The 12,920-nt window shown below is 47.3% G+C and overlaps 1 protein-coding gene across 2 annotated transcripts in view; it reads right to left on the bottom strand.

Annotated features, from left to right (window-relative positions):
- The window catches only part of RAB30 (RAB30, member RAS oncogene family), a 57,296-nt gene that overhangs the window by 12,258 nt on the left and 32,118 nt on the right, over nucleotides 1–12,920 (bottom strand). For both annotated transcript variants that reach the window (XM_026792639.2, XM_005485791.4), the window contains 3 exons: nucleotides 9,830–9,930; nucleotides 8,408–8,491; nucleotides 2,255–2,438 (listed from right to left, as the gene is read on the bottom strand). In XM_026792639.2, the coding sequence (XP_026648440.2) occupies nucleotides 2,255–2,438; nucleotides 8,408–8,491; nucleotides 9,830–9,922 (361 nt within the window). In that variant the 5' untranslated portion in view covers nucleotides 9,923–9,930. The remainder of the gene's footprint in view (nucleotides 1–2,254; nucleotides 2,439–8,407; nucleotides 8,492–9,829; nucleotides 9,931–12,920) is intronic.

Raw genomic sequence — 12,920 nt, 5'->3', positions numbered from 1 at the left:
ATTTTAGAAAAGGAATTAATTTCAAAACCAAGAGAAACTGAGGACTATGAAGGATAAATAAGAGTTTGGTTTGATGTACGTATGGACAGTAGCTTGGATATGTAACTCCTAGTGCTTGCTCTCCCCTCCAACTAATGGGTTCCCTGAAACAGTCAAGTCCATTTAATATCAGCTCATGTAATGAAATATGCCCTGTAAACATCCAAGCCAGTATGCTTTAATTTAGCACCAGTGCATCTGTTTGCTGCTATCAACCAACATTAAAGGATTTCCATGCTAACATCTATTGAAAATTCTCCTGTGCTAGCTCTGAGGAGCACTTAAAATGTCAATTATAGCAGAGGAGACACTAAATGTGATATTCATCATGTTGTTAGAAGCTTTTAAAAAGCCTGGCATGGAAGGAAGGTTCCCCATTTCAGTATTCCAGTATAGGACTCAGCTGTGGAGGCTGGAAGAGGGATGGGCTTGTGGGGCACTTGCAGAGTGAGGTGGGGTGAGAAACCAACCCTTCGGTTCAGAGGGATCTGTCTGGCAGAGAGTTGATTAAAGCCTCAAGCAGCATCTGATATAATTATACACTATTTCTGGCCACTTAACTTCAAACATGATGTTTCTGCCGTAAACCAATCTTACAACAATGGTAACAGACCAGGTCCTGCAATAACAGACTGCTCTGTCCAAAGACTCACCAGGCTCAGAAGGAAACCTCTCCTAACCCCACTCCTACCAGCAATTTTGTGAGAGATCAAAGGAGGAAGAGGTGGTGTTTCCACCAGCAAGCCTGCTCTCATTGCCTTCCCCTCCTAGATCTCCTTTCCCAATACAGCAGTGTCTTGGATCCACTACCTGCACTGAAGTTACCCTTCTGAACAGATTATTACTCAACACAAGTGATTTATGGGTGTCACCATCTTCAAAGGGTGTGTTATGACTACAATATGATTTATATGCTGTGCTGTAGATGCTATCAATTAACTTAATGTTCACTGAAAAAAATGAATGTACATTTCTTAGTCATTTATTAATTATTTCTGCACCATTTGTACCCAGGCCATACTCACGGAGTATGAGTTTCTTGTATGGAAGCTCTATAAACCCCATAGCTCACTTGAAGTAGCACTGGGGCATGTTAAACTCAAAGACTTTTTTTTCCTTTAAAATACATTTTTAGACACCTCTTACAATGACCTAGATTTTTTCATTTAAATAGCAAACTATTAAAGGTGACACTGTAGCATGAAACTTCTTAGCTTTCCCAAAGTTATTTTTCCACTGTTCTTTATATATTCTTGGACCTTTAAAAGCCAAGTCCCAACTATCAGATGCTGCAAGCAGAGCATGGAAAAGCACTGGTAGGCAAAATAACCTTCCCCTTGCCTGTAGCAGACAGATGGCCTGAGGTCTGTTTTGCCTTGAGTTGAAGCTCTACAGATTAATATAACATTCCGTTGTTTATTTTTAGTCTCCCTAAAATCCACGCAAGAACATCCAGTTTTGCAGCAGCACTGCCCCACCTATGAATGCTGTCACCCACACAACCACCATGTCCTGATGCCATGTTCCCAGATCCTGACCACTTGAGACAGGACTGGTTGTCCCACACCTAAGGAGCACAGCATCACTGTTGCATTGCACTAAATAGTTTATTTAGTTGTTGTTTTGCACTGGGCCATTTGAAATTTGCACTGAGTATGTTATGTCATGTAGACTGTTATTTCCCTTCTCCCATCACATGGTCTCTCCCTCATCCACCCCTCTGCTACACTCCCTGGAGGTCTGGCCCCTGGTTACCCCTCCCCTTGCCCCTCCTCAATGGTATCCTATTGAATATAGGATACCATTAAGGTATCCTATTGAATACATTAAGGTATCCTATATTCAATAGGATACCACTGAGGTCCTCTTCCCCTGGCCCCATTCCCTCGGGTATACAAGTCTCCTGCAAGAAGGGAACACCCTCTTTTCTATGCGATCTTACACATCACCAGCTCAAGCAGGTCCTCACTTATTTGTGGAGATCTGGGCTTGGAGTCACAAGGGGAACTGTTCCATCCTTAGCTCAGCGGTAGCTGCACCACCTACACTTCAGTCCCAATGGTGGGAAGCATCCCTCTCTTCACACAACAGCCTTAGACCCCAACCAGGACCACCCTTGGCGGGGTGGCACCTGAATGCCCCTCAGAGCACCCCATGTGCAGCGGGAATGGTGGAGCACAGGCTGCAGAGGCAGCCCCGGGCAGCGGGGGCTTACCCACGAGCACGGTGATGACCTTGTTGCTGGCGTACTGCTCGATCTCACGCAGCCACTCGGGCAGGCAGCGGAAGGACTCCTCGCAGGTGATGTCGTAGGTCAGGATCAGCGCGTTGGCGCTGCGGTAGTAGCTCTGCGTGATGGACCGGAACCGCTCCTGGCCCGCCGTGTCCCAGATCTGCAGCTTTGGCCACAGCAAGGAAGGGTGGGGAAAAGGAAAAAAAAAAAGTTATTTAATTTTTTTATTTGATAGCAGCACCATTTTGACCTAAAAAATCCCCTTCAGGGCAAAACCAATGCTGGGAAAGCACTTTGCTCCTCTCCCTTCAGCTTCCCCTCCCCCAACATTGTTTGTGTTCCTGCACTTGTGGATTGAAATGCAAGGCACAAAGTCAGTTGGCAGTGCGGCCAGCGGCCCTGGAAGCCATGGGTCTGTCGGCTTCCATGCAACTTCCAGCATCTCCCTCTGCAGTGGGCAGAGCTGCCGGCCTGGAAGGGCTAGAGGGAGACAGTAACTTCTCCCACCCCTGAAGTTTAACAGCAGTAGCTTCCATTCCCAAGGAGGAATAAGAATGCCTCTCCTCTAGCTCATGGAGCTGGTTGCAGTTATCCAGAGACAATGTAGTGGTGGGTGAAAAGCCCAGGATTGAACAAGGAGCTCAGCTGAAAATTTATCTAAAGTTTGGAACACATTTCCTCTATACAGCTTCAGCCATCTCATCCAGCTGCTCACTGTTTGCCTTCCCAACATGCAGAATTGGCTACATCACAGAATCCCAAAATGGTTTGAGTTGGAAGGGACAACCTAGCTCCAACCCCCCTGCCATGGGCAGGGACACCTTCCATCAGACCAGGTTGCTCAAAGCCCTGTTCAGCCTGGTCTTGAACACTTCCATGGATGGGGCATCCACAGTTTCTCTGGACAGCCTGTTCCTGTATCTCACCACCAAAGAACTCATGTTTGCCAAACCCTCTGAATCCACAAAGTCTGCATTTCCCAATAGAAACTACACTTACGCTGATTTTATAATTTGACCATCTGATAGTTTTTAGTGGGTCATCAAAATCTCAATTCTTCAAAAAGGAAGTCTAAGAAAAACATCTATGATTAACATAATTTCAAGATAAAAGAATATTTCTCTGCTTCAGCTTTTATTTTTTTAAATATCTCTCCCTGGAATTAAATATGTGGAGGGATGATTTCCAGCCAAAATCTTGTGTATTTTGGGAAGAAAAAGGTAAAGTATTTGAGATTTTTTCCATATATTCAGCAGCCTGTAAAGAGAAAACCTTATTCTTGCCCAGTTCCAAAGCTGAGCTATGCCATCATAAATATGTTAGTTTGAAATGAGAGCTCCCAGTAGCAGCTTTTAGACGTGGGGTATAATTTTGGAAAAAAAAAAAACCCAAACCAACACTTTTTTGCAGAGAAAGTAATGGTGGCTGGCTGACAGCTCCTGGGCACCTTTGTGCTTTTATCTCTAGGTATAGTTGTACTTAAATGGCTGAACCTGGTATCTGTAAAGTAACACACAAAACCATAAGTGAAATTACTTGCACATGAAAACCAGATAATGAATGAGTCCTTGTTAAAACAAACCAGCCTCCAAACTCTGGCAGATGGAAAGATACAGGTAATTCTGTTGTTATTCAGCTGTTTCCCAGGAAAAACATTTCTGTTTTCATCACTGTCTGCTGGCTAACTCCAGCTTATATATAGTCTGCCTTTATTGAGAAGATCTCTAAATTGATAAAAACTTGATGTGAATATGTTCTTTCACTGCTTTAATCTAATGAACACTGAAAGCAGAAGAGATTGTGGGATCTGGGGAGAGCAGACATGAGTCTACCTGTGAGCTGGGTGCAGAAGGCAGGGAAGAGCCCCCAGTCTTACAGCCACTGATAAACTCTTCCTGCACTCAAAATTTAAGTCTCACACTTTCCCTCACTGGTCATTTCTGTCAAATAAAATATTTCAGAGCAACTATTTTATTTTTTTTTCAATTTTTTCCCCCCAGAAAAATCAAAGGACGATGTCTGACTCAGCCTGCAGAAAACATGTTTATTTTCTTGGTGTCAGCTGATGCTTCCTGCCCTCCCAACATCTGCACACACATTTAGCTTTCCACCAAGCCCAGACAGCACAGCCCTCTGCTCACAGCACTGAGGATGCTTAGCTTTGACCAGCATGGTAAGTGCTACCTGCTTTGCTTCAATCTGGGGGCCCTCTTGCTACAAGTGCTGCACGTAGTTTTGGAGTTTGTTGGAAGAAGCCAGGCAGATCAAAATCCCCCCCACAACTGCACAGTGCTCTCCCAGCTCACTGGGCAGTGAGCTTTGGTAGCTGCTCATATCTGGTAAAGCTTGCACACAGCTTTCATACTAGCGAGTCCCTCTCCACTGACTTTATAATGCTATTTTGAAAGCTGGAAAGTATTTTTCCCCAGAAATCCATAATTTATTTTCAAGTCTCAAAACTCTTTTGGTAAACAGCTCTGCTCCCTCATTCTGGATCCCAGCAGACATGCAGGGAGGCTGCCCAGCACAGAGGCAACAGAGTCATGGCTTGGGCACTGCTAAATGGCTAACAGCCAGAGCAGCTCTGTTCTCTGACTCATTCCTGCTTTCCCCTGTCATTAAATGTTCATTCTCACAAGCACTGCTTACTCAAGAAGTTTCAGCTACAAAGACCACTGAAGGAAATCTGTTTGCCTTCCAGACGCCAGAGGGCTCATTCCAAAGCCCAAATGCGTCCCACTGACTCCCACCAAGGCTTGGTCCCTGAAACAGCTCCAGCAACTCCAACTTACTGCACTGGTGGGGGCAGGACAGGGACCTTAGACACCAGTATTGGCCATGTGAAATACAGCAGATACCCCAGCTAGCACTGGCTAAGGCCCTGTGACACACAGTCCTGCCCAAGGTGATGCAGAGAGGACACTTGTGCATTCATCAGGCATTTGCAGGGCAGCAGAGACTTTTCATTTAGCTTGTAGAGCTCCCCTGAACCATCCTCGCCCCGAGACAGCTCGTACTGGCAACAACTGCTTCCAATATTCTCTTAAGAACTTTGCACCTTCAGTCCAAATTAGTCTTAAAACAGGATTATGTGACAGGAGCAACACTTCAAACACTGAAAAATCCTGAGGCTAAGTTCACCAGTACAAATCCAGAGCTCACATACAAGTGATGTTCTAAAGCTCCAGCAGAATTTGACAGAGAACCAGATGCTTGAAAAGGAGAGGTATCTGAAGTGGATGGGATTCATGTCTCCCACGACTGCTTTTCTCCCTCCAATGACCAGGACAGTCTTGAGGCCACTGATTTAAACTATGTATACAAGACAGAAAAAATTCCACCTCCAGTACAGTGATCACACCCTTTACCAGCTCATAGCCTCTGAGTTGCTTCACTGGAACTGCTTTTGGCTGAGAGAAACATATCTGCTGTCTGAGAAGCTTGGGACAAGCAGCACTCATGTCCTGGCCAGCCCTGCTAATGAGCATCACAAGCAGAAAGCTGAGCACCAGCACCACCTGGGCTACACATGATGCTCTCTGCTTCTCTGCTGCTGCTCTGGCCCACTTGCACAGCCACATGTTAGCATAAACTTGGTCTTGATCAGGTGAAGGATTTTCCACCCCTTGTCCTTAACCTGCTCAGGTGGGAAGGTCTCCGGGAGAGTCACCACCACTTCCCATAGGTTTGTAAGCTCCCCATGCCTCCTTACCTCAAACCTCCTTACCACAGCTCTGTTGTGGTTTGACCAGGAAGGAGTGGGAATTCTGGGAAGCTGTGGTCAAACCAATGAAGGTTTTGGGTTTGAGACTGGCGTCCGGTGTGGCCAGTGGGGTTTGGACACACCTCCGAGAATACACAGGGGTTAAAAGCAGGGCACTGCCCTTGGAACTCTCTCTTTGGGACATCGTCGGGCGAAGAGGTCAGATCTCTTCCCCCGCCCAGCCCGCTGCTGCTGGGCGGGGGAGGGGCCGGCCATGCGGTAGGCCCGGGGCCTGGACAGAGATGGGGTTGAGGGGGCTTCGGGGGGCTTCGAGGATGGAAGGGTGGAAGATCCCAGAGAGTCAGCCCTCGGGCAGCCAGCCCCCCCCCCCCCCCCAGGAGAGCAGCCAGCCAGGAGGAGAAGGAGGGAGAGTGCCCGGCCGGAGCGGCAGCGTGTGGGCAGCGTGCGTGGGAGTCGCTCCGGACCGACAGAGACTGAAAACTTTTAACCCTTTCTTGCATGATTGGGGCCTTGCAAAAATGCTAATCCTCCTCGAAGCTGAATAAGAAGGGAGATAAGAGATGAGATGTGGAGATGATTGGATGGGGAGAGATGATTTGGAGTGGCCTTTTGGCTGGACTTTTCTCGTGGCTATGGACTCAGTTGTTCCTGTGACACAGACTGCATTTAGGGGGAGGCAGTGCCTCAAAACCAGGAAGGTTCTTCGTGAGGACCCCCCGGCCCCAGGGGGTTGGAAAAATATGGGGGGGACAGATGTCCCAAAAGCAGAGACTGTGCCTTTTTGGAGTGAGACAAGGCATCCTTGAAAGACAACCCTAAAAGCAGCTCTGGTCCATGTCTCAGTGGTGAGAGCACTGGGCATGGAAGGACGATGTTACAAGCGGCAGAAGGACTTTTTTTTCCCGGGCGGTGCCGAAGTGACAGAGAAGCACACGAGGTTTCAGTGTGTTTCCAGGAGAAGCCTATGGAACGAGAAGGACTCCTTTCCTCTTCATGAACTGATGTTTGAGTATACTAAAGTGTCGTACCGGGTGTTTTGGGAGAATGTATTGGATTGAGAAAGTCAGGGAGTGGGGAGGAGGAAAGTCGTTTTTTTTGTAAGGTTTTCAATTCTTTTCTTCTTTTTCCTTATGGTCTTTCCCTATTTTCCTGTAGTTTAAGTAATAAAGTGTCCTTTATGTTTAAGTTAGAGCCTGTTTTGCTTATTCCTGGTCACATCTCACAGCAGACACCAGGGTGAGGCATTTTCATGGGGGGCACTGGCTCTGTGCCAGGCTCAAACCATGACAAGCTCTCAAGATATGTCCTAAAGTTAGCAACACAGCACCCCATTTTCTTCTTAAACCCCTCTGTGGTGCTGTGGTATAGGTTAAAAAAAACCCAGGGCTGAAAATCTGGCCAAGTCCACTGTTTCCATGCCATCCCTTACACAAGCTTAAAAACAGATCTCATTGTCACACCCAGCCACTGTCACACTGGTGCCACTAACCTCTGGTTTTCCCTTTGATGCCCCTGAATTTCCTGCAGGCAGAGTAAATCCAGGAGCAGCTCAGGGACCATGGACATCTTGACCTTAGAAACTCAAACAACTACGTTTTTCTTATCTCAAATACCACAGCAGCTCAAGTGAAACCTCTACTAGTGAACAAAGTGGTAGCAGCCAACATTTCTGGGCTCTGGAACCCAACCATGGACCCCATTAAAGCATGAGATGGGTCTCCAATCCCATGCTTTGTGTGTTTTGGCCCAGGCAAAGTAGCTCTCTTCCAAGTGATGCTCAGGCTCAGTTTGGGAGTCAGCTCAGGACAAGGACAGTTTCCCAGAAGTGGCTTCCATGCTATTTTAGAGGGTGAAAGAGTTAAAAATATGGAGAACTTTGCAACTTTGCCCTTTGCAGTCAACCTGTCTGCTGCAACACAAGTACTGTGATTGGCTCTGCTTCTCCCAAATCCATAACTTGGCAGAAGTGGAAGATGAGCCCTTGATGTGCAGAACCACAGAAGTCCAGATGTCTGTTCTCCCCAGTGGCCATCTTGGGAGCTCACAGGAGAATTTCCTCAAGCACATCCCAGTGGGAATTTCTGCTTGTCAGAAACCCAGCGAGCAGAGGCTGCACTGAAATGCCTCTTTGGGCTTCCTCAAGCTAGGCATGACCTGTCTCCTAAGCAAGGACAGCAGTTTGGCAAGGTCTCCCTGTTCCATTTCTCCCCTCCAGCAGGTTCACTTTTACAATCCTGACAGTAATGAAGGAGAGGGGCACACAGATTGTTAGACCCTGCATTGCCCAAGCCTTGCCAGACAGCTCTGACCTTCCTTGAGTGTCTTCCAGCAGAGGAAGGGCTGCAGCAAGAAAGAAATCTCAGCTATGGTACAGCCACATGAATTTACATCTTAAATCATCAGGCTCCTACCTTTACTTTTTCACCGTTTATATCCACAGTTTTAATCATAAAGTCAACCCCAATCGTGGCTCCTTGCCCTGGTGGGAAAAGCCCCTGGAAGAAAACAAGAGTTTGATTAAACTTAGTTCTACAAGATAAAAGTCTCACTAGGTGCCAATCCTCACCTCACCCTTTTCCATCTTCAAAACCCCCATGACATGCCCATCACATTTGAAGCGTGACATTTCCCCAGCATGAAGGTTACCACACATTCAAACTGTGTTTTCCCTGCCTTATACATCCCTAATTATGCAGCAAGTCGTCAACTTCAGAAGTAGGAGCACAGGAAAAGAAAAGGAGGAAAAAAGAGAGGAGGAAAGCCCTTCTGTACAGTTGGAAGGAGCAGGGGAAGTGTGAGGACCTTCCACCCTACTTCCCAATGCATTGAAAGATGTGTGAACATCTGTGTGGGATGAGATGCATTTGCAACCTCATGCCTTCCTTTTTCCCCCCACAGCACCCTGTGGCACCAACAGGCATTTCTGGCAGCTCTCAACAATGGGGTCACATTTCAGGAGCAAAGCACAGCACTGCCAGCCATCACCAGTGCCACAGCAATGGCAAGGGACAGCACAATACTGGTGGTTTTGATTGCAGCACCATCAGAAAGGAGCAGCAGCAAACCAAATGAGAGCCTTTTGATTTCTGGTCTACCAAATTGTGCTGATTTTGGGGCACGTCCATCCCCTACAGCAGCTGTGCTGCCAAAGAACAAGCAGCAGAAGTTGACAAAGATTTTTGCTGTAAACCTTTTGGGTATGACTAGCTTTATTGCCACTGGCTGCCACATGTTTTTGGAGAGCATCTAAAATCACTACAGCTTCAGAACTAAAATTAACAGTGAAGGGTAAAATTGCTGACAATTCCTGGTGGAGAGTCCAAAACCCCACAACTTGTGCTTTATTATGCATCATGCAAAGTCTTGCCTTGCCCTGCATCACAGAGGCTATTCTGCCACAAAAAAGGACACTGGACTGCCAGCTCAGGACTCAGATTATTTCTTTAGTAATGATAAATAACAGGGAGCGCTTTGTACGGCAATGGCTGGGGAGGAGACCAGGAAACGTGTTGGTCTTATAACTGGTCCAGAACACCACCAAAACAGGAGGAGCTGTCCCAGTGGCTTTCAGAGGGGACTTTCCACCTTCAGAGAGGAATGAGGTTTCTCCAACACAAATCCCAGAGCAGGGCCATGTGCAGCATCGGATACAGATGCACTGCCTGTGCCAGTATGCCACTGTACGTGATGCATGCACCAAGGGTGTGAGCAACAAAATGCTTTGGAGCTGCAATGCTGGCAGAGCCCTCAGTGCAGAGCTGCAGGCTCCATGCTCCCATGACAGTGCTGTCCCAACCCCAGCATTCCACAATCCAAGAGGGAGCCAGCCTTACCTGAGTGAAGCGACGGACTAAGCAGGTCTTCCCCACGCCGGCGTTGCCGATTAAAACAATTTTGAAGAGGAAATCATAATCTTCCATACTCATTTACGCAGCTGCAAGAGAGACAGAGAGCACAACACTGTGTGAACCAAGTCAGTGGGGACATGCCCTTTTATCCCAGCTGAACTTTATTACTCCAAATATTCAGAACAAAGGTCTCTTGGCACGCACATGGATCCATGATAAGGGAGAAGAGCACATTTCACTCTGAGCCGGGGCATCCACGTAGTCAGAGTCAGCTGCTGTGAAACCTTGGCCCCATTCTGGTTCTCATATGGTCTCACCTGGCTGCCCACAAGTTAGGGATGCTGGTTTCAGCTTTCCAAGCAGTGCTCCCCAAACCTGAGACACTGATTCCTAGATGTTCTCAAATGTTTGTTTTGCTTTTAACTACACCAGCCCCAAAGGACAGCATGGACTTCATCACATTGTCTGAGGAGATCATGTAACTGACTCCTGTGACGGAAATATCCCAAATCCCACCATGAGCACCTCCAGGAGCACACTGGGTGCACACAGAGAAGGGCTTGGGCACACATGAGGGCAGAACAGGTAAGGGACTTCATTTTAAAACAAGAGCAGTGTTGCTTGCCTTAAAAACAGAAAGAGCTGATGTCTTAAAAGTGTAGTGAAAAGTGGAGTAACAACTTAGCTGAAGTACGAGAGGTTTTTAGAAGAAAATAAATAATAGATGCTATTAGGAATATTACTACTCTGATAATTTTCTTTAGTTTTGTGAGCAATCTTGAGATTGCTCAAGTGGGAAGCAACTTGAGCAATTTGAACAGAGAGGAGCTGAGGAATTATCCAGCACACTCCATGCCCCAAATCCAAGCTCCTTGGCAGGATGCAGAGACTGATATTTCAGCAGTGTCACAGGAGATGGGCAAGGTTGCCTGCATGGGGGAAGATCCACGTGGCTTCCTACACCACTCACAGCATGGGAAGGACCAAAGGGAGAAATGCAGAGCTGAGCCGCTGACAAATGCATTTGCTGCAGCTGAGCAAGTCGTGAGGGATGAGCATCCACACCTCCATCTCCAGGGCTCCCAAGGATGCCACCACAGGGCCCAGAAAAGGGGTCTAACCTCCCAGGAAAGCAACAACAGCCAGAAGAGATTCAGGTGGAGATTTTAGGCAGAGAGAAAACCCCAGAGACAAGAAAGCAAAGGACAGTGTCCAATTCCAGCTATGTCCAGGAGGATCTAGATATTACAGCATCAAAGACCTGCCCTCAAGATATCAGAAAATAGACAGATTTACACACCATCAGTTCAGATACCATGTAAGGCAAAACATCAGTACCTAACCCACCAGTACGTATAGATTAGGTAAAGAATAAGGTGATGGAGTCAAGGATGGTAGGTGTAGCAGGAGTATGGGGCAGATGGGTGGGGAATGGGTGGGAAAATGAATTACAGAAGTGCTATCCTCAGTAAATCCCCAGATTGCTTAGGGGATTTTTACAGAGCTCACAAAGGGAGGAAACGCAGGCTGGGAGCAACCAGCTTCTCATGCTCCGTTCAAAGTCAGGGTGCTGTCTCCCACTGGCTCCAAAGGTCCTTCCTTTGGAGGGTTCACTGTGACACACACCAGAAGGCTCCAGCTACAGACTCCAGTGCCACCAAACAGCTGTGAGAGCCTTATAGTCAGACAATCAGAGAGCACAAGATAAAGCTGAGACAGTCTGTTTCTGCCTGGCAGAGAACATTGAAACAGCTCTCCAACCACCACCAAGGGTCTGCTGGACCTAAGGGCAAAAGAGGTAGAAGACTGACTCAGCTGCTTCACATCTATGTGGCCCTTGGCCTTTCCAACAGCCTAAAAAAAGGGTAACCACACCAATTAGTGACTAATGAGCTGCATCATATCAGCAGATGGTTAGTAGGAACACAGTTGAGTCACTGCGCAGACGTGTCACTTCGCCCGGGTCAGGGACACAGTGCAGCACAGTGCCACCAAACAGCAGCAGCTGGAGCTGTCCTGAGGATGCTCTGACTTCACCTTGCTCCAACACACAAGTCCTTGCAGATCCTTCCTCTCTCAGTAGAGTGAAAGAGCAGGACCTTAAAAAACAGCCAAAAAAAATGTGCCCCTTTTTATGTTCTGGGGTTCTTACTTTGTTACAATTGTTCTATATCTTCGTGACTGGCTTTCCCAGAGTGGGACTGGATAACAAAAGCAGTATCAAACACACACACATTGACAGTGCTCTTAAATAAGGACTAAAAGCTAACATAAGGTTTCAAGGTTTCACAGTAGCTTCTGCCATGTAGAAAAACGTGATCATCCACCAAAAGTCTATTTCCAGACTAATGATACTCACGCAGCACTGCATAATTATTCCTGGGATCCTTCATACCCCAGAGGACATGCTCCACCCAGAGAGATTTCAGTTCCATTACTTGCACCCTAAACAATCCAAAATTCAACTTTATCTTCTTAGGAAGCTTAAAAATAAACTTTCTCTGCAGATCTTTGAGGTCAGAGATGCTAAATGGCTCAGACATACCCTAGAGTTATGTCTGATCCCCTTCATTAGGCTCTAGGACTAATCATATGTGGTAATGACCCCAAAAGGAACTGAAAGACGAGCCAAGACCATAAAACAAATCACGCAATGATGAGATTACAGAAGTGAAGAGATACGAGAAGTCAGGGCATGGGAAGGGAGAAAGCAAAGGAGGCAGCAAGGAAGAGTGAGCAGTGCTTTGTGAGGCACAGTGGGCAGGTGGAGCTGCCCATGTGCCCCTGTGACCCAGCTGGTGCTCCTCCCTCTGAGGGCACACGCTGCCAGTGCTGGACACACAAACACGGCCCTGGCCACACAAACACGGCCCTGGCCACGTCATGAGATCCTCCCCTCCCCTCCTGCTGCACACCAAGCCCTCAGCCAAGTGACCTTTGCTGCTGGCTCAGGCTCACACACCCTCCCCTCTCCCCAGAGAAGCCGTGTCTCACCCTCTACCCCACTGACCACAGCTGGGGAATGTGCATCTCAGCAAGACAGCACATTGCATTATATGCTTGAAAAAACCCCAAA

Source organism: Zonotrichia albicollis, chromosome 2, assembly GCF_047830755.1.
Source record: "Zonotrichia albicollis isolate bZonAlb1 chromosome 2, bZonAlb1.hap1, whole genome shotgun sequence".
Lineage (NCBI taxonomy): Eukaryota > Metazoa > Chordata > Aves > Passeriformes > Passerellidae > Zonotrichia > Zonotrichia albicollis.
Note: the sequence above shows the minus strand (reverse complement) of the source record. Positions and strands in the feature narration are given on the sequence as shown.